This window comes from Tyto alba, unplaced genomic scaffold (genome assembly GCF_018691265.1).
Source record: "Tyto alba isolate M040663 unplaced genomic scaffold, T.alba_DEE_v4.0 Super-Scaffold_6, whole genome shotgun sequence".
NCBI classification, from domain to species: domain Eukaryota; kingdom Metazoa; phylum Chordata; class Aves; order Strigiformes; family Tytonidae; genus Tyto; species Tyto alba.
The window spans coordinates 16,414,410-16,437,007 of record NW_024881327.1 but is presented as its reverse complement, the minus strand read 5'-3'; the positions used below and the strand labels follow the sequence as shown (position 1 = coordinate 16,437,007).

At 40.1% G+C, this 22,598-nt stretch overlaps 1 protein-coding gene across 1 annotated transcript; it reads left to right on the top strand.

The window, feature by feature from the left end:
- Window positions 1-14,146: 14,146 nt before the first annotated feature.
- LOC104365993 (radial spoke head protein 4 homolog A-like) lies at window positions 14,147-22,438 on the top strand. The gene is made up of 6 exons (XM_042808009.1): window positions 14,147-15,256; window positions 15,771-16,002; window positions 17,629-18,381; window positions 20,109-20,253; window positions 21,080-21,197; window positions 21,846-22,438. The coding sequence occupies exons 1-6, from the start codon at window positions 14,517-14,519 to the stop codon at window positions 22,072-22,074; spliced, it is 2,217 nt and encodes a 738-aa protein (XP_042663943.1). The 5' UTR covers window positions 14,147-14,516; the 3' UTR covers window positions 22,075-22,438.
- Window positions 22,439-22,598: the final 160 nt, after the last annotated feature.

Sequence of the window (22,598 nt, the reverse complement as noted above, 5' to 3'; positions counted from 1 at the left end):
TCAGTGTGTATAAATGGAATTGTTTAAATTTCAAAGAATTTCAAAAAAAAGAGAAAATTCCAAAAATACATAGACTTCTGCATTGTATGAACACCTCCTTCCATATTTTTATTACATTTTATTTCAGAATTTCTGAAATTGAAATATTTTAATCAGTCATTAAATTATTTTGCTTTTCCTCACATGACTGATAATTCAAGCTGCCAGTATCTCCTTGCAGGAGATGCAATGATGGCATGATGCAATGCAGACTTGGCCATCACAGCTGGCTGGCCCATAACATGGATGTTCACCCAGCTTTCAGAGCATTAGGGACCTTAGCTGAGGAGGCTATGAAGGCTCACCTTAACTCTTCCCCAAAGTGCTAACCTAAGGAAACATTTTAATGTCTTGGGATTTTTTAAAATCAGTTTGAAATGAAACATGTCAGGTAGAACTAACCCAAACCAATCTATTTCAGTTTCAATCAACAACATTTGGGGAACATTTTCCCAAATAACATTTGGATTGGAGGAAATTATTTTCATGAGAGGAATCACTCCAATAGAAAATAACTGTTCACTTTCTGTATTAATTCATTTGACCACTATTTTGTTTCTGAAGTCTAAAACCAGCTCTCTTGCTGCCATCTGTTGTTGTGACACAGAGGAGCTGGAATAGTTACCCACAGGATTGTGTTAGTTTGGTAACACTGTACTTTTGAAGCAGTCTTTAATGGAGGAGAAAATATTAGTACCTTACACAGTTTCTAAGCAATATAAGACGTTTTGTTTGTGAGATGGAAAGAGGATGCCAAACCCTAACCTTCTGACTAATTTAATAGTGATTTAAAAATGGCAATGATATACTAATTGTATCCTTTTACTTGTGAAAATACTCATATGAGAAAAAAATTTATGGAGTTCAATACTACGCCAGAATGTCATCTGGAGGCTTGTTTAGGCCTCTGCTCTACATATGCTTACATATCTGCCTCTCTCAAAATCTCTTGCTTACATACCCACATAAAATCATGTACACAGCTGTGCTATTAAAAAAAAAAAAAAAAAAAAAAAGAAAGAAAGAAAGAAGAAAAAAAAAAGACAGCCGTAGAATGCTTTTTTAACCAGACCGAAGATAACATACTAGCACAGCCAAAAAGTGGTAGAAGCAGGGATCTAACCCTCTCCCTAGCAGGGTATCAAAAGGCTGCATGTCTCTCACAGGGTAAAGGAAAAGTTAGTAACTGAGGTATAAAAACAAGAGGCTTCTGTTTAACTCTGTAAGACAGAGAAGAGTGCCAACAGCATTTCCCTGTCTGCCAAGCAGCAATCACTTGGTGACTGGAATGTTGATCCCTGCAGATCCCTGGTCTTGGGGGTTGTATGTGGTTTGAGAAAGGCATCTCAGAGCTCTTTTCAGATTTTCTGCAGATTTAAGAAAATAAGATAGGTTCTTAGAGGCTTATTGCAGAAAAAGAGAAAATAAAAACTAGATGTTCACTGCTATATAATTAAAAAGCCAAATAAAAAACAGAAGAAAGATCACTGATATTCTGATGCATCACAGGATTATCATAAGCCTAAACGCCAGGTTTCCAATGTCCTCTGCCACCAGTCCTGCACCCAACACTGGAGCTCTGTCAAGCTCATAGCAGTGCATCAATGAAGTATTTACTTTCCATATGTGAAAATATCATGTGAAAATTGCTCCTCTTTTGTCAACTTGGAAATAAGCAATACCATATTTACTACATATATTGAATTTGAAACCACACTAAGCAAAGATTATGAAAAAAACATCTAAAATATGGTATTTTATTAGCTGAAAATGAATGTGAAATCCCCTTCTCTCATTCTATTACTGGTCATTTCTCTTCTGTCCCACATCAACAAATAAGTTTTGCAAATAGGTTAAAGGAAAACAGCACAATTAAAGAAAAAAAAAAATCTCTTCTGAACATATCAAACACAATCAGAGTGGACAGTTTCTGCATAAGTGTGATACTGTTGTCATGCTAATTGAGAATAAATACTTTAATGTGATAGCAGAAGTACCTTGTGTAAGGTCTTATCTAAAATACTGCGTGTAGTTCAAAGCAGTTGACTCTAGCAAAAATGCATGGAAATGTTTCAAGGATGACCAAATAAATGGAAAAGAGGTTATGAAGAGACTGATATGTTCAGCCAAGCAAAGCAAAAACTGAGGGGATATAGTTCTTATCTGTAACAGAAGACAAAGACTGTATGACTGAACACTAGGAAAAGAGAACTAGTTATTCAATCTATTAGCTATCACTGGTAAAAGAATAAATAGGTAAAAGTTAACCAACATGGTTTTAGTCTGGAAGTTAAAAAAAAAAAAAAAAAAAAGATTCCAAACCTTTAATGTAAAGATTTTCTGTAACAACCTTCTCATGAAAAAATAGAAGGAAAAAATTAGTGTATTTTTAAACAGAACTTAATAGTGGTTTTGAAATAATTCTATGATATTTTTATATAATAGCAAAAAAAACAAATGCAACGATCCCCAGGATCACTCCAGGTCGGTATTTCTGCCTTCATTTCCAAGACATTAAATGCCAGAGGAAAATGTACTTTCTGTGCCAGAAGAGAATTGGGAGAAGAGAACTTCACAGGGGAGCTGTCAGTTAAACAGGTTTTACACTGCAGGATTCTTACCTCCAGATCAAGGTAAGAAAATTATTTATTTTCTTCATAATTTCTCCATGTTCCCAATTTCTTTCTTGTATAAATGAACTATTCAATGATTCAGTGAGTTGTTTTGAGGATGGATAGGATTAATGCTCAGAAATATAGCAGTATCCTACAGTATCAGTTCAGCTCAGTTAATCTCTTGGTATCTATGTTTCAGATTCAAGTTTGGAATCAATAATCTTTGGAACAAAACCCGAATCTGAATTTTTACCTGCTCTGATACTGTGATCTCTCTACCTCTCTAATCCCCTGTCCTGGTTATTCTGATAAACAGGTTCAGCACAGGCTCATCTTAGTGAAAACCTAATTTGGGGGCTATAAACTCCATGACAAGATGAATTTAAGAGGATCGCTATTGATACATTACCTACTAGAGCTATGTTACTGGAATGGTTCAGATCATACCAACAAATTTATTTTTGAACTAAGTAATAGTGTACGCAGAAAATTTCCACAAGGTGGGGATGAAGTGATGTTTCATATCAAGAAGTTTGCTTTGTACAGGACATAGTTTAGAGTTTGTACAAAGATTATGGAAGTGAAATTTCATCTTAGAAGTCAGGGATTCAAATAAAATATTAATGAAAACATGATAGCTTTTCACAGAGTGATATATGATACAATGTAGGCTTGTTTTAATAATTTGAATGGTATAATCCTAAAGGTTATTAGGCACTAGTCCTCAGAGAGTTCAATTTAATATTTTCCACTTTGTTTTAAAATTGATCTTATGCTTCATTTGCCTAATGTTTTATTATCCTGAATTTAAACTTCAACATTCTAGTTTTATAATTATGGAAAAAAATGTTGGTTTATAAATGTAAAAGTTCATATTTTAATGCTGAATCCAAATAAGAATGGTTATTGCAGCATAATATAAGAGAAAATTAAATGCAATATGTTATAATACACATAAATCAGATCTAAGGGAATTCTGAACTAAATATAATAGGAATAAAAAGTTTTACATTTTCATGGTATTAATGAGTTCTTTTACTAGAATCTCTTGCCTAGTTTGGCTAGTACTCATTTCAGATGAGACACAAATTATCCCAGAGCTCATCCACTTGCTTGTTTGAAATAGATTTTAAAAGCTTTTGGTTATTAAGAAGGAAGTTAAGCATTGGCTTGATCAAAAGATACAAGAAACAGAAAGCTGATGGTATTAGAACCAGAGTGCTAATCAACCATGTTAATTTAACTGGCTGTTGTGTTTACACACCATCTAGAAACGGAAGGAATACAGCATGTAATGACATAAATCAAGAAGATGCATGTGCCACAATAAAATCAATAAGAGACTGCATACATTTGTCTGTTTGCAAACTGAGCACACAAATTTCCAGTTTAGATGAATTTTACTGAACTGTGACAAGTTATGCCAGGGTCTAATACTCTTTGAACAGATTCTTTTAGGTATTCCACACAGCAAGGGTTTAATGTTTTAATACTAAATTTACTCATTCAGAAACATTTGACTCTACACAGGATTTTGATTTAGCAATGTACTGAAATCACAACATAAGCACAGTATAGAGATTGCAATATACAGTTGGCTCAAAAAACAAATGTGATTCCCATTACCAATGTTTATATGCTCACTGTCACAACACCGAGTCTCCCAAGCTTCTGGGAGGAACATGTAAATTGAATCTTGCTCAAGTCCTCTACTTTCTTCTAAGGTCATTTTGTTGGTTGCTCAGTTTTATGCTCTATGTTGGGCTGAGCCACTTCACATTTCCCCCTGAGGATCTGGCTAGCTCAGGAAGACATTCACACCTCTTTTGGTATGATGAGATTTGTTCATCAGCAAAACTCCACTTGACACAAGTGGACACAACTCCATTATTTTGTATTAGGATAATAGAGCAGGGAGGAAGTATACCCACTAGTATGTGTGCCTGTGACAAATTAAGTGACGAATTACAGCCACACAGCAGCCTGGATCTCAGCTGTGAATCTTAAATCAGTGATTTCCCATCTATTCATCCTGCATCTATTAACTGTGTATTATGTCTTTATCACGCCATTTCTATTGGTTTTATTCTTTTACCTCATTGCTAGGATCACATTCAAGTTCCAGTCATAAGCAGCATGATATTTTTAATTCTGGCCATGTAGCTTTACATATTACATTTGGTTTTATATACTTTAACCTATAACACTGCAAGTGTCCACTACATACTTTTAATTGGTTTTTAAGCCCATAAGTACCCTTTCAGTAGTTTGTTCTGAAGCTGCTTACAAGTTGCATGTTCAAGACTGAATCCATAACATGGCTCTAGTAACTAGTATTCACATTTTTCAGACTTGTGTATCATTGCCTTTATCTTACATGTTTGATTTTAAATGCATTGCTCTTGATCTTCTGAATCATGGTCTGTACTGGACAATTCTGTTACTAAAAAGATGCATTAGTATATAATTTCCGCAATTCTTACTCATAATGGAAGTTCATTGTAGATGACAGGATGCTTTTATTATCAGTAAGACATAAATCATAGAATTGTAGAATAGTTTGGGTTGGAAGGGGCCTTAAAGACCATCTAGTTCCAACCCCCCTGCCACGGGCAGGGACACCTTCCCCCAGCCCAGGGTGCTCCCAGCCCCGTCCAACCTGGCCTTGAACCCTTCCAGGGAGGGGGCAGCCACAGCTGCTCTGGGCACCCTGGGCCAGCGCCTCACCACTCTCACAATAAAGGATTTCTTACTTATCTAAAGCTAAATCTATCCTCTTTCAGTTTAAAATTGTTGTTAACCCTCATCCAATCCCTACACTCCCTGATCAAGAGTCCCCCCCCACCTTTCCTGTAGCCCCCTTCAAGCACTGTAAGGCTGCTATAAGGTCCCCCCGGAGCCTTCTCTTCTCCAGGCTGAACAAGCCCAACTCTCTCAGCCTGGCCTCACAGGGGAGCTGCTCCAGCCCCCTGAGCATCTTTGTGGCCTCCTCTAGACCCACTCAAGCAGGTCCATGTCCTTCTTATGTGTGGGGGCCCCAGAGCTGGACCCAGCACTGCAGGGGGGGTCTCACCAGAGCAGAGTAGAGGGGGAGCATCCCCTCCCTGGACCTGCTGGCCACACTTCTCTTGATGCAGCCCAGGACAGGGGTGGCTTTTTGGGCTGCGAGCACACATTGTTGGCTAATAGTCAGTTTTTCATCCACCAACATCCCCAAGTCCCTCTCCACATGGCTGCTGTCAATCCACTCATCACCCAGTGCGTATTTGTGCATGGGATCGCCTCGACATTAAATACATTAACTGAAGCTATTTAATTGCATACATTACTTAATAATACTTTTGTTAGCTGTTAGCAATTCCATTAACACTACTGGGTCCTTAACTTTGATACAGCAGACTAGTGCAATTTTGTTGTAATTAAGAAATTAATAAAAGAATATTTTGTGAACTGCAGGACAATTTACAATAGCAATAAATTCTAATGAATTCTATTATTCACTCTTTCCTTTTAAAGGTTAACTTTAGATTATGATATCAAGCATCTGGGGAGTGAAGCAGATAAAAGCATGGGCATTCTGTCCTAATACAGCATTTACAGTTTGTACTCAAGAGATTAGAATGAAGGTATAGAAAATAAGCAGATTCCCAGGGGTGATATAGATGTAATCCTGTGATGACATTTTGAGACACAGAGGAAACTTACTCTTCAGTGTGACTGTGAGTCAGTAAGATTAACTAGATATTAATTTGACTTTTGTTACAGCATGAGATCCCACTGCTGGATTTTTAGGTTTATATGAAGACAAGTCTAAAAAAGAAATTGTGGTTTTATCCAAGATGGGCAGATAGCTTTGTTTCCCCTCTATATGCATTGGCATTAAGCTTGACACAGGTTCCCTTGTCACAAGAAAGGTTGGTGAGGTTATGAAATCCTACTGTTACCATCAGGTTTGCATCCACCCCTGTCTTATCACAATCTTTTTGGAACTTTGTGTGCTGAATAAGATTTCAGAAAAAGGTTAGAGTAACACAAAGTGGTGGGACCTGACTAGGACCTGCATTACAGTGAACAGATACAGGACTGCTCTCCAAGGACTTGGCAGTTTTAAGGTTGGAGAGAGGCTTTGAGTTCTAGAATATAGGGAAGCCTCCTGTGGAGGGTGCAAGAATTTTGGAAATCTTTTAGAAATTTGTGTGTTTTGTAAGAAACTTCCTCAAGGTTTTGGGAAGAAACTGAGGTGGCTTGAAGATGTGCTCTGTTTGTAATCTCAGGATTTTACCTTTTTTATTTAACTAAAATAAAAAACAAAATCAAAAATCCAGCCACAACAGACAAATGGCAGAAATGTCAGAAATGGGCTCCACCTTCTCAGATGTGCGCCACAGAAGTATATAGCAACATGCCTAGACCTACAATGCTCATATGCTTGGCTACACTCTTGATTAGATTCAGCAGGAAGCACAGAAATAATGTGTTACACTCTACAAATGACCTGGTGGCTAGGACAATCCCATGCTTCCTTTTTTTCCTTTTTTTCTTTATTAATTTTGTTTTTCCTTTTTCTTTTTAAGAGTGTACTCAAGCCTTTCACTCAATCATTAGGGAGGAAACGGTTGGATGAGGTGTACCCAAATGCAGTTTACCTTGCAGTTTGTATGCATGCTGCTAGTCCCCCTCTTTCACAGTAACAGTAATCCAGTACCATACTCTTTCCTGTCTCTCCCCCCTGTTATTCATTACTGCAGTGAGAGCCCAAACCATGACTTCATCCAAATTTTGCTTCTTTTGCAACTTCCACCACCTCACCAATACCACACTCCCTTAGTCCCATTCCAGCATCCTGAGGCAGAATGCAAGCCCAGGACTGTTTGTGTCCTTTGACTAGACCTTCTGAGTAGCTTGGATGGGAAAGCCAAGAGCTTCTAACGAGTTGATTGATGTTAGCTGCCAGTCAGCTGACAGAGACAATATATTGTCCAGCAAACCAAAACAACACACGTACAATTATTGTCAAACAGGACCTCCCTGTGCTTGTGCTTGTCCACGTATGTCAAGAGTCTGGCTGCACGCGGGTGGTTTGAAATCCCTGCATAAGTCTGTTCTGCAAAAAGTGGCCTTTTTCTGCCTAATCAGGTAATTCCAAATGAATTCCTTTTTGTCTGTTGGTGCATATTGAATCAGTGTCCTTGGGGAAACAAGGTGAACACTGTTCATTTCCTGGATTTCAGAGTGCCTGAGGCAAGTGGATCTGTACCTCTGCCAGGAGAGTGACACCTTCTGGCATATGCCTAAGTGAATATAGCCAGCAGATGTCTAAGGCATCTCCAAATGTAGAGTTAGACAGATTTTTCTCTATCTTCATTCTGGTTTGGGTGCTGGTTCAAGTAAATGAACAAACAATACTATAGTTGTAATTTGTTGAAAAATTTGTATGACTTTTAATTTATTAACATGTGAGCTACCAAATTTTAGCAGAAATAGAGTAAATGGAGAAATTTAAGTTATGTGCAAGGGCAAGATTTTTTTTACTCCGAGGAAACACTGTCAAACACTGGAACAGATTGCCCAGAGAGGCTGTAGAATCTCCATCCTTGGGGATATTTTGAGCAACCTGCTTCAATTTGACTTTCTTTGAGCAGGAACTTGAATTAGAAGACCTCCAGAGGTCCCTTCCAACACATTTGATTTTGTTTCTATGATTTGCTGCTATTTGCTAGCATTGTTGCATATGCTACTGATCAGCTCAAGTAAGCAGCTAATAGAAATTAGATTATTCACACAAATCTGGACAGTTATTTTTTGCCAAAGGTTTTTGAAGCCTGTACTTTAGTTTAAAACATACCAGTAGGCAATGTTGGCAGTAGGAAGTCCTTCTTAACACTGGCAGTTTCTAGTCTATCAGCTGCACACTGGTAATAGTTGAAAAACTGCAATTTCCTACCAAGAACGAGGTTCAATTCCCTGTTACAAGCTAGAGCTTGAATCTTGCATACAATAATTTTGGGGAGAAGCTCAGCTTCTGGGAGTTCACCATTCTTCCTACTCATTCCCCCTTATTTGTATGTAAGAGGTTTATTTGGCCACCTTTGCTGGCAAGTAATGAAGGAATTGTGTCATCATGACTCCACTTCTTTTTCTGTTCACTGCTGTACTGCAGCTTTCCAACAGCCTCCTTTTACCAAAACCCTTTTGCTGCCTCAGCCTTCACCTTATGCTACTGTTGATTCTTGATACAACTGATGATCATATCTTCAGTCTGATGTTGGCTTCTTCTTCAGTGAGAGTTTTCAGCCACTGACAAATCTGAGCCCCACAGCTGATATCCAGCCAGCCAGCTCCTTCCCTGAATCTCCCATTGTACTGCTGGAAGGGGTATAATGTCATTTCCTACCCCTCAGCCAACTGATGACTTGCCCAATGTTCTGCCTGAGTCAAAATCCTGTGTTTTGCATACCCCATACTTCAGCCAAGACCTTGTATAGCACTGTCTGTGTTCAATGAAGAGCAATAAATATTTCATCAGATTTATTACACATAATGTTCAGGAAAATCAAGCACAGCTTTACAAATTATAGATTTAATAAACGATGAGCAATGATCTCTTCAATATATTCCCTGCCAATCACCCCAGAACATACACTTCAAATGTATATGTGGAGATATATACATATATGTGCATACATATATATATATATATACACACATAAAAGTATATTTATAGTTCACTGTGACCTAGCTCAAAGGGAAGGAGTTTGAGCACTGGATTACCTTCCTCAAATTGTCATGGTACTTTCATGCAGTGGTCTTCCAAAAGTAAAAAAAATAAAAATAAAAATAAAAATCTTTGAAATCAAATAATACACCAAGTTATGATGCTGACAATTCCTCAGTGAACCATAGAGAAAATATTATTTTTACGAAGGCATATAGCTCTGCATAATGGGAAATTAGGAAGTTGCTGTTCTACCCAAAAGCAGACAACTGCTCTGCAAATGTGTAAATATCTACCTAAGATCTGAGGAAATACTAAAATAAACATTTACAATGAATCCTCAACTTTTATCAGGCATTTTCAGTTCAGAAGCTATGAACTAGCAAAGGAGGGGAGGGGACATGACCACTATGCTTTTCCCAGATTATTAGAAACTGAATATCTAGGGAAAGAAACCCAAAGTGTCACTGAAAGAGTTCACCTGAAATTAAGAAGCCACTGAAGAAGCAGTCAAGGAGTCAAAAGTGTATAAGAAGTCAGAGAAATCTGTAGACAGATAACTCTCACAGTAACACTAACATTTTTTACATAGCTCTAGGTATGCTTATATATCCCAAGGAGTTTATTGTGATTCATATTTGCAGAAAGGGAAGTGAATGAGAATGCATACCTGATCAAAATATTTGAGGACAGATGGAAAACAAAAAGTGCAACTAGCCAATCAACAAAACAACCACCTGTCCCAAAAAACAGAAAGGAAAAAGCAGAACAAGAACTTTCTGAAGATTGTACAAACGTGTTTATTTTGGACTTGATTTTGTAAATCACTCTTAGGCTTAGTTTCCATCTTCCTAATGTTGAAGATTTAAACTCATCTATCAGCTTTTGAAAGTTTGAAGTCTTTCAGCTGTCATTTACTCAGTACAGTGGAGCCACTTTCATAGAAGATGACTTCTATGAAAAGTTAATTAATGTTCCACTAACAGAATAATGGAGTAGCTGGAATGGTTGCTCATGAGTTAGAAAGATCAGGCACCGCTGTCACAGGCAGCTGCCTTATACAGATTCTTCACCAAGGTTAATTTTCTGTTCATGCAGGGAAGATATCTAGGAAAGTCAGTAAGAGTTCTCGTACTTATCACTAAAAGATCAGCCCAGAGTAGCCACGAGATGTCACTGTGGGCCTACTAAGAGATCCACTGTTAGGGTTGGGAAAATATAAATAAATGCCATAAATTAGAAACCACAGCTAATTTTCTATTTCATAAATTAATCAACAATAAAAATACAAAGATATTTTTATCATATATTTTAAAAATATTTTTTAACATTTTAACAGTTTTTATCTGGTCACTTTGGAACTCAGAAAATGTAAATATGCAGGGTCTTTATACCAGCACTTCAACACTGCCAGCCTTCTAGGAGGCAGTCACTGCTGGGGTAAAAAACTATTTTAGATGAGATGAAACGTATGCATATATGGGGTAAACCCAACAAATAAATAAAACACCAGAAAAAAAGAATAAAAAAATCAAAGAAACCTTATGAATGCTTAGGAGTTCTAAAACATTCTTTTCATACAGTCTTGAATTTTAATTATTCCTTCTGTAAGGATTCCCACACATAAAAAATTAAGATGTGTTTTATGTTGTACACAGTTCTTGAAATCAGAGATTTACATTCCTCATGAGTTCCTCATGAATATGAGGATGTAATAAAGACAATTTTTTATGACTGTTGTATGATTTTGTCCCAAAATATGAACATTAAGAAATATAATGGAGATTACTTTTGGTACAATAAGATAAAAGTTTCAGGCCAGATTGCTTTCAGTTGAGCTCTCAAGATCAATTTAAGTACAAGCCAAAGTATTTACAGGGAAGCTTAGACTCTTTGATGGATATTGAATAGGTCATAATATAATTTAGGTATTATGATATTTAAATTTAACATTTAGATGTTTCACCAGTTAGAAAATTTACAGATTCGTAATCAATTTAAACAGTGATTGGGAATCTGAGGTATGTAGGAATTCACACTAAATGATGAATCACTGGAACACATATAAAATGCCAATACGGAAGTCTGACTTAATCCTGCATCTTGCAGAGACTGAAGTGCCCAATTCCATGACTCCGAAAGGTACCTTTACTCTTCTGAAACTCACAGTTAGCTATTCGTGTGGGCTAGTATTCTCCAAAGTATTATAATGAAGTTTACTATTGAGAAACTGTCCTGGATTTGAGTGAGTGGTGGAGTTTTTTGGTGGCAGGGGAGGGGGCTATAGGGGCGGCCCCCTGTGAGAAGCTTCTCGAAGCTCCCCCAGCTCCAAGTCAGCTCCACTTCTGCTCGAAAACTGAGCCAATCAGCTGCGCCTCTGCGATAATGTATTTAAGAAGGGACGTGGTGACGGGCAGCGGGACTTGTGAGGAGGAGCTGCTGCAGCTGCGTGAACACCAAGGTCAGTGGAGGAACGGAGGAAGAAAGGAGGGGGGAGGTGTGCCAGAGCAGAGACCCCCCTGTATCCTGTGGTGAGACGGCAGGGCGGCCCCCCCTGCCACCCATGGAGATCTACGGTGGAGCAGACGGTGATTTATGGCCTGTGGCTTCCGCCCACATGATCAAGGTGCTGTGCCCAAAGAAGGCCGGGGTCTTGTGGGAAAAGGCAGCCCCGCTGCTGTAATTCAGCACTGGGAAGATTGCAGCATGCGGGGGAGTCCCACGCCAGAGCAGCTTGGGAAGGGCTGCAGCCGTGGGAGGGAATCCAGTCGGAGAAAGTTAGTGACCCACAACGGAGCAGTGTAGGGAACGCTGCAGCTTGTGGGAGGGACTTATGTCAGAAAAAGTTTGTGGAGGACTGTCTCCTGTGAGAGGGGGACCACGCTGGAGCAGGGGGAACAAGTTCCAGCAGCTCTCCCCACTGAAGATGGAGAAAGTGGCAGCACTGACTGCACCCCCCATTCCCTGCCCCTGCGCCACTGGGGGAGGAGGTAGAGATATTGGGAGCAGAGCTGAGCCCGGGAAGAGGGGAGGGGTGAGGGGAAGGTGTTCTCAAGATGTGGTAATGCTTCTCACTGTCCTACTCTGTTACGTGTTGTTAGTATCTGTAATGTATGTATGTTCTTTTTTTCTTCCCCTAACGAGTCTGCCTTTTGCTCGTGACCATAAAGGGGGATTTTTTCCCCATCCCAGTCCTATCTCGAACCCCAAGCCTGGCTCTCTGTCCCTTCTTATTGCCGGAAGGGAGACAGAGTGGCTGCGTGGTGGTTTGGCTGCTGACCAGGCTCAAACCATGACAATTCCTAAATACAGTATAAAGGAAAACCTAAACATCATATACTCAGGCACCTTAGTTTTGACCCTGGTATGAAGTTTCAAACCTATGCCATACCAAATCCAATATGAATCTACTAGCTATGCTTTCCTCTTAAGTGAGCTGACAGCACACCTGGCACAAACTGGACAAACTTCACACAGAAAGCAACAGTGCCTGATTCCTATTGCACAGGCTGGGATTCAGGTAAAGTTGCCTTGCCTGCTACACAGTAAAGAGCAGCTTCACTGCAGTAGTTACAGGTGCTAGTTATTGGTTTGGCCATGAAGGCATTCTTCTAGGAAGACACACATAGGACCTGAATCTGGGTCTTCTCATTCAATAGTTGTTTGCACAGAACTAAACAGAGCACATAAAGTACGACTTGAAATGGGAAGCTCTATTCAGATTACCTGTCATTCCCTTCCACATGCAATCATGTTCAAAATTCACCAATGAAACTGAATAGAAGTAAAAAAAAATGAGTGACCATTTCTACCTGGCCACAGCAGAGACAATACAACCATTAACATACCTCCTTTGGAAAGAAAAAACATTAATACTTTAGTTACTATTCAGTTAATTAACCCATGCTACTGACAAGTGTTCATCAAAGTAAGATGATGAGGGCTCTAGATGTTGACATAACTTCAGATATCTGTTCAAGTAGATAGCACTGTAGCACATAATACCTGAGGGGACTACAAGAACATACAGCACTGCGCTACTATATTTCTGTAAAACAAGTCTCAAGTAACTAACTTACTAGAAGTTACCAGGTTCTTCTGCTGTAGTGTGACAGCTGTCCTTCACGTTTTAGTGTCTGAACACTGTTGCAAACTACGTTACTCACAGCAGTCTCCTTAACACTGATAGCATCACATTACAAAACTCAGAACACCTTCATTCCAACTTAATTTACATCTGCTTTTTCCCTTGGACATGTGAAAACAGTTTTTAAAAATAATTATCAGATATTTTTCTCCTCCTAAAAAACTTTGTGCCTTATGGCAAGATCATATCACCATTAAAATGCAGAAGGCTAAGCTGCATTTTCTACTACACACAATGAAAACAATGAAGGCAAATGAATGTCATTTATTTTTAAATCAAAGTTAAGATTTTGAAGATCCATTCTTCTGCTCTCACCAGAGATCTGAAAGATCCTTGCACCACAAACGTTCAAGACAGAGTACTAACAGCACTTCATGTTTTGCGGGTCACGATGAAAGGAAACGAGCAGGGATTGAAAACCGCTCTACAAAAACAAGTAGCAGAGCGCTGAGGTTTCCCACCTCGCAAACGCTCCAGACCCGCGGAGCTGGGGGCAGCGAGCCCCCCCTCAGGGACCCGCTGCCTCCCTAAGCCCGGCGCTGAGGGAGGCTGGCGGGAAGGCGGCCCCCTCAGCAATGGGGTCCTTCTCCCAGCCCGCTGCTGCTCCCTAGAGTGCGGCCACGCAAAGGGGAGAGCGCCCTGCCCGCCGGGGAACGGCGGGCCTCGGCCAGCACCCGGGCGCGGCGGCTCCAACCGCCGGCCTCGGCGCGCAGGGCTGCACCAACGGTTTCAACGGCCGCCGCCGCTCCCCCAAGTGCCCCCTCAGCAGGAAACACCCCCATCCCACCGCGGGGGAAGCAAGAGACGGGAACGCCGAGCCCCGACAGAAAACCCGCGGCGCGCCCACCCCTTCCGGCACCGCCCGGCCGCGCGTCCCGAGCAACGGCGGACGGTTTACCTCAGCAACGCCACGGCCCGCGGGCGGCGGCCGTTCCCGCGTGGCGAGCGGAGCCGGCGGCGAGTGGAGGGGCGGTTGGGTGCCCCCGGGCCGGGCAGGGCTATGGCCCAGCCTCCCGAGGAGTCCCCGGCGGAGGGTGTCCCGCGGGAAGGCCTCGGGGAGCACTTGGAGAGCGGAGGCAGCCCCGGCCGGCCCGAGCCGTACACTTCCCGCCCGCCTCAGTGGGGCCCCGGGCAGCCACCTTTTGAGGGCTTCGAGTCTGAACGAGACCCTTATCAGCCTCAGCAGTCGGAACCAGGATCAGTTTCCTATCAATACCAGGGGGTAAGGCGAAGGAGTCAGCCACAAGGACCTGACCAAGACCCCTACCAAGCACAAGACCAAAGAGGACGTGTCAGCCAGACCCATGCACCAGGAGAAGCACTGTATCAATCACGGACCCCAATTCAACACCTGTACGATCCACAGAGAGCAGAACAAGCCTCTTACAAGCTACAAGTGCCAGCAGTAGACATCAGCCAGAGATCCACACTGGTACAAGACTCTCATCAAGTACCCGAGGCAAGGCAAAGCATGTATCAGTCATATGCGCTAGGATTAGACCCTTTCCAAACACAGGAATCAAAAATTGCCTATCAGACATACGCAGTAGGACAAGATCCCTATCAAGCCTATGAACATGGGCATGGCCCCTCTCAGCCACATGAACCAGGTTATGGTCTTTATCAGCCAGGATACAATCCATATGATGATCAGATACCCCATCCCAAATCCCGAATGCTGGCAGTTGAGAATGCAAAAGCCTATTTACTGAAGAGCAGCACAACATCTGGCCTGAACTTGTAAGTCTGAAAAAAGGGACACAACTGAAAGGGGTAGGAAGTATGAGTGGAGAGAAAAGCAGTGTTGGTAAAAGGGCAAAGGGTCATACTAAGAAAGTGCGGGATACCAGGGGGCTATATATAGAAGGGGGGAACATGTTATAAATGCAATAGTTCATTGCTATGTGATACTTGTATGTGTCCAGTATATTTCTGAATCAGAATTCCTAAGGGAATTTATTACAGAGTTCAAAGGGAAATTGCTTTGATTAAGAGCAAGTTTAAAATCGGCTTCAGGTCCTGAGGCAGATACAGTGTATACCAAAAACGGAAGATGAGACTACTCCTAAGTGTATTACAAAATCAGGCTAGTTTCAAGACTAATTTCCCATAATACTCCATGATCCCCTTTCATCTAACTATTCCAACAATTTCTCCAAAGCTCTTGGTGATTAGTGTCTACTTTTGGTATCAAAAGCATAATATTCTAAGACTCTTTTATAGTAAGCCAATAACGGTTACATTTGTATGACAGATATGATCATCTTGCTAATATGCTTACAAAGATCCTGGATGAACAGCCCAAAAATGCAGTAGACATAATTGAGAATATCAGCAAGGATGTGAAGTGGGCTCACTTTTGGAAAAAAATGGACACTCTTCGAGATGAACATGAGATTCTTCCAACATTTGAAGCTGCAGAAAAGCATAAAGCTTTGTTCCTCAAGGCAAATGGAGAAGGAGATGAAGAACTAGAAGAAGAGATAGTGAGTTATTATCATAGAAAAACAGATATTGTATATACCAGGGAATGGGTGAGAGGATGGAGGGAAGGGAAAGAAGGGAGGAAGTTGTGGTCTCCTTTATAGTATTGCTTCTCATGATCATATAAATAATTGCAGCCACAGTACTATGCACGCTCTTCATAGTTGAGTTGGTCCCATGTCTAGTTGTGAAGAAAAAAAAAAATCTGATTACTTAGTTGGGATTTTTTCCTGTAGTAAATCTAATATCCTGAGCCTTTAAAATCCTAGATGTTCCAGAGATGATGAACAAAAAATAAAGTTTACAGTATTTCCCATATGCCAGTTCAGCAGGAAATATTGCATCTAAATTTCTTTTATCTAAAAGTAACATTTCTTTACCTAAAGTGACCATAATTCTGGACATCAGTTCAAGAATATTGTGCACAGCAGCTACTGTAAAATAGAGAATAGAGAATTTTGTGATCCTTCCAGCTCCAGATGTGGTTCCAGTATGTTCTTCTCCAACTAAAAAAAAAAAATATGGTTATAATGAAGAACTACTAGAATTGGAAAGCCTCTTAAAACAGGGTATTTTTCAGTATTCAGTTGCTTATTTGCAGAAGCATTCATACCCAATGAAAAATTAAGACAATTCTTAAAATAACCAAGGGAAACTAATCAACAAGATGTTGATTTTCATATGAAGATGCCAGTACATATTAAAAATTAATTGCCATTGCAGAATACAAATACTAACAGCAGAAAAGATAGTGTCTTTCATCTTTTTCCATATTACTTATTTTACAGTAACAGCATACGAAAGTAGAAACAGAAAAAAAAGTAAGGTATTTCAGAAAGGAATTTAGAAATTTTTTTATTCCTGTCTATCTTGCTTTCCTGTAAGAAACCTGGAAGGGCTAAAGAAATTCCATACAAAACTAGTACAACTTCCAAATTCCCTACCCTGCCATGTACAACTTCTAGTATCATTGTCTGTGTGATATAGTCACCTACCCCATGAAATGTGAGAAGGGTGATAAAGCGAATATAAATACTTAATGAAATCTTTGTTATTGGCGTAGTTCTTCTTCCACTGAAGACAGGTGGAGTCTTATTATGGACTTCAATAACAGCAGGGGCCAGTATTTTAAAAGATGCAAGGAGCTTTTTGTCAAGGTTTTCAAAAGAACATTTACTCCTGAGAAATTTTGCTGGTACAGTGTCTAAATATATAAAAGATGTGTTATGTTTTCCCCAAATGCATCTGCCACAAATACAAGGAAACACAGTGACACTGTTTGCAGGCATCAAGGCCTCTGACATAGCTGACGTCCTAGCACTGAAGTCCTTTGTAGATCCTGTGTAAGAATTATGATTTCACTTATTTTGCAGTAATTAGGAGTTTGAATTTGGAAATCCTGTATTTTAAAACCTGCAGTTCATCTGTGTTCTCTACCCGTAAAATGGTATTTTTAATTCTTCTCAATGATAGTGGAAGATGTAGTGAATGCATGTCTGCAGAGCACTTTGAGAGAATGAGTGGTGCTACAGGGAAGTGAAGTATAACATTCAGTGGATAACAGATTTAATTTTTCAAATAGATAATTATACTATTCTGCAGCTCTGACTCTGGATCTTCTTTCCCAGGGAGAGACCCCTCTACCTAATGTGATGGAAACAGCCTTTTATTTTGAACAGGCTGGTATTGGCTTGAGCAAAGACGAATCCTATCACATATTCCTTGCCCTTAAAAAACTAATTAGGGTTCAGCCAATCCAGATCTGTCGCTTTTGGGGCAAAATTTTGGGCCTGGAGATGAACTATATTATTGCTGAAGTACAGTACCATGAAGGGGAAGAGGAAGAGGAAACAGAAGAGGAAGAAGTTATTGAGGAAGGAGGGAAAGAGATAGGTGAAGTCGAAGATGAAAATGAGAATGAAAAAGAAGACAAACCACCAAAGTCCACCTATAAGCCCCCACCTGTCATCCCAAAAGAAGAAAATGGGACTGGGGCTAATAAATATGTCTACTTTGTCTGTAATGAGCCAGGCAAGCCCTGGGTGAAGTTGCCTCCAGTGACACCAGCTCAGATTGTCTGTGCCCGGAAAATCAAGAAGTTCTTCACTGGTAGGCTGGATGCTCCTGTTGTGAGCTTTCCTCCTTTCCCTGGAAATGAGGCCAATTACCTGCGTGCACAGATAGCTCGGATCTCAGCAGGAACCCAGGTCTCTCCCATTGGATTTTACCAGTTTGCAGAGGAGGAAGGAGAGGAAGAGGAGGAGGGGGGAGGGGGAAGAGACACATATGAAGAAAACCCTGATTTTCAGCCTCTTCCTGTGACTGAAATGGTGGATTCTCTCTCCACATGGGTACACCATGTACAGAGTATTCTAAAGCAGGTATGTTCTGGCATAGCTCACACTGACCTTGGATACCATTCACTCTGTAGTACTCGCAGGGTTTCAGAAGGTAAATATCTCTCCTCACCTGCACATTTGAGTGGGGAGATTGATGACACAGACTCCAATGTTAAGACTGAAGACCCTTTATTATTCAGAAGGCTGCGTTTTTATCCCCCTACAAAGTTGTCCATACCCCCAACATAAGTGCTCACCATACATTACTCACACACCTATTAAAACATTTGATTGGCTAGCTTAACTACACATGTCGTTTTTCCCTTCTCACTATAACTTGCTTTGTTACTTTTTTTGCTCCAGGTGTTCTTCCAAAGTTCTCTGTAGTTCACTGATAACTTCCTTATTTTTCTGTTATTCAAAAACCTTATTTTTCTGTTAATCCAAAACCTTCAAGGTCTGTTGTTACCTTATTTTTCCGTTATTCAGAAACCTTATTTTCCTGTTACTCACAAAACTTCAAGGTCTGTTGTGACCTTATTTTTCTGTTATTCAAGGTCTGTTGTTACCTTATGTTTCTGTTATTCAGAAACCTTATTTTTCTGTTATTAACAAACCTTCAAGGTTTGCTGTGACCTTATTTTTCTGTTATTCAAAACCTGTATTTTTCTTTTATTCAGAAGCCTCCAAGGGCATCATGGCCTTTGTTGATGTAAAATGTCTCCACATCTGAAATATTCACCAGAAATGGTATTGGATTGAAATATTTTTCTACAGAAAACATGTTTGATATAGTATATAGTATATAAATATGTTGTACATATTTACATATATATGTGTGTATATATATATATATATATTTAGGAACCTTCTAGGTTTAGTACTTTTTTCATGATGTGTTCTTGAGATCAAAACCTATCTTTAGGTAACAGTATGGAGTTAAGCCTTGATAGATAACAGTAGTTTATTTTAATTTTCTATACTAGGTTTTCTCTTTTGAAGTCTTGACAAAAATGTTTTAAATTCTCTTTTCTTGGGTAGGGTGCTAACATGCAGAGAGCTTATGATTGCGTGCTAAATGGATCCTATTTGATGTTTTCTTCTGGTTTGTTTTCTGTTGCTTCCTTTCTGCTGTGAAACATGCAAATGAAAAAGCTTAAAAGCTTGTGATATCAGGGTAGTGCTGAAAGAAGGTATTAATAATTTGATGATCATTGCTGGTTGACTTGCTGGCCAGTCTACCAATTCAAGAATGCTAGTGTAAAATAACAGCAAATGGTAGGAAATAAGGTTTAAAATTATTACCAGCAAAACAATAGTTGTAAAAATAAAATCTATGTGCAATAGAATTTTAAGAACATCTTGTTAGGTTCCTCTGGTAGCTAAATAACAAGGCAGACTTTAAAAGGAAGGGGCAAAGTCCATCAGTTAAGTGTCTTAGTTTGCAGTAACTGATCATCTAGCAAGAATATAAGTCAAACTGGCAAGCAACTGATGACTACAAACTAAAAAAAATCTTATGACAGACACATAACGTTATTCTGAAATAGTAAACAAGGATGAGGGAGGAATGAGGGATATAGGCAACACTCTGCCAAGAGGATTCAGTTCTGCCAACAATATACCAACTATGGAATATGTATTTTTTATTGTTCTTCCCTCCCCCTCCCTTAACTGGGTGTGCATGTGCCTGAGCCAATTGTTTTAAGTGGCTTGCATTCTTTCAGTGATTGTTACATGTATTTATTATATTGCTATATCAATTATAGGGTCGCTGTGTTTGGCTTAATCCTTTTCAAAAATCAGAGGAGGAAGAAGAAGAAGAAGAGGAAGAAGAGGAGAAAGCAGAGGATCCAGATGATCTACAGCAAGAAATAGGACCTCCTCTTCTCACTCCACTCTCTGAAGATGAAGGTATTAATGGAATATGAAGTTTTTGATAGAGAGCCATTAGGTATGTTGGCACTTAGGCAGTAACTATTTGAAGTTGTAGGACTCTGATGTTTCATGGAGCAATATAGTTTGTCCTTGTAGGGTAAGCACATTCTTTTACAAAATGGATCAAGAGCAAAATGGTTAACAATATTGACATAAAATCTGAAATAATTTGGTTTTCTAGTTAACAGTCATCTTGAGAATAAAGGATAAAAATACCTCAGACTTGTCAGGCTCCTGCAAGTTCAAGACAACTCATTACATTAAATACATTCAGCTGTTTTTTCATCATCTTTTTAGGCAAAAATAAGTGTGTGTGCACATATAAATAAATAGATATATACGTACACACATGCATAGATACACCAATAAGAATTTAGATCCTGTAGCATATTACTGCAGCAAAGCATGGGAATATGGGAACCTGAATATTAGATTACATCATTGGTAAATTATTTTCTTACTCTCTGTTCTTTAATCAAGGTGAAATGTAACTATATAATTTATCCATAAGTGATAAAAAGTCCTTGACAAAAGAAACAGTGGTGAGTGCTACGGAATTTCAGGAGCATGATCTTTTCTGTACGTGGCTCTGTTAGCATTCCTGTGCTACCTACCCCAATATACAAACCACCTGTTTGAATACAGCCCCTACATTTATTGTTTATGACTTCTGCCTCTTCTGTCATGCAACTGAATATAACCATTGCTTGAATGCTGTGAAAGTCTTGCTGCTCAGTCTTAAATATTTTGCAGAGGCTCATAAGTCTATTTATTCATAGACTCTGTGTTTGGCTCCCTCCAGGAATTCAAAACATCCCTGCCTGGACAGCTCAGCCTTCTACAAACCTGATCCCGCAACACGCTGTTGCAGTCCTCCAGTCTAACCGATGGCCCGGAGCATATGCCTTTGCATCTGGCAGGTGAGTAGCTAGCTGACATGGTTACAACACAGACTGTATATGCTAAACACAGACACTTGTCTAATGAAGTCAAAGTTGCTTTATTTTTAATTCATTGACTGAATTCTAACTATTCCGTAGACTGGCGGAGAAAGCCACTCAAATGTGCACAGTAACAGTAAATAAGTATTTAAGACTGACAGTGAACGATCATTGGAAAGGCTGGTATAAAGTTAATGGATGTAAGTGTCCAGTTAGTGTTTGTGCTGAGTCCTTGATTTAAAACCTCTATTCCTGAGTCTGTTGTACTTTTTAAAAAACAGCTACATGCTGTGGCTCTAAGGTCCATTTGTTTCCCCTTCACAGGGTACAGGCATTACCCCTCTGTGCTTTTAAATGAGCACTGGAGTTGGTGTCAGAAACGGTGCTATGTTACCAATGTGAAGTTGGAGTCATAGTGCAATACAGTGCTGTGACAGAGTACAGCCTTCATCATTTTAGCATTTGGAGGCTTTTAAGTGGAAGATATCTTAATCAACAGTTACAGCAGGTAAAATGAGGTGCTGCAGCACAGTGACTTTTTGCACAGCAGAGTAAAGAAGCCTGACAGTATCTCCACTGATGGTTTGTCATGGGGAGAACGTGTCATCTTTCACTTTTCTTTCTCAGGAAATTTGATAACATCTACTTTGGCTGGGGTCACAAATACAGTCCAGAGAACCACACTCCCACACTGCCTCCACCAGCGCAAGCAGAATACCTCAGTGGGCCAGAAATCACCGAGACAAGAGACCCCACTCTGGAAGAGGAACTGGCTTTCAAGGCTGCGAAGGAAGCAGCCTTAGCTGCAGCTGAGGAAGATGAGGAAGAGGATGAGGAGGATGAGGATGAGGATTAAAATATGGGGAACATATATTTTTAAAGTTCAGACGTTAATAGAATCTTCAAGAAGTAGTCATTCATTAGTTGACCTTAAAAGAAATGCAATTGGAGCATGCCGCCTTCTTTGGCTTTCCATGGGCTCTCCTTTGCCTTCCCACTGCGCTGGGGTGAAGGCTGCATCACTTTCAATGGAGAACACCCCAACGAAGTAGCCCGTTTTTAGAAGGGTAGGCAAACATAGCCTGCTTCTGTGTCCTAAAATAATAGTGCTTTAAACTAATTAACTGCCATCCACCAAACGTTCACGCTGTTTTTCTAACTCGCACTTCAATACCTATATAAATTTTACTCAAAAAAAAAATTAAATGAACTTAATTACATAACCATGACACTTTTACGTGTGACAGCATACCCTAGAAAGTCAGGAGCCAGGTGACGGAGCTGCCCCCCCCCGCCGCAGCTCCGGCCGGCACCATGGCAGGGGGTGCGGCGGGAGGGCTCTGGGGCTGCTCAGCCAGCGATCCCTCACTACGCGCTCCC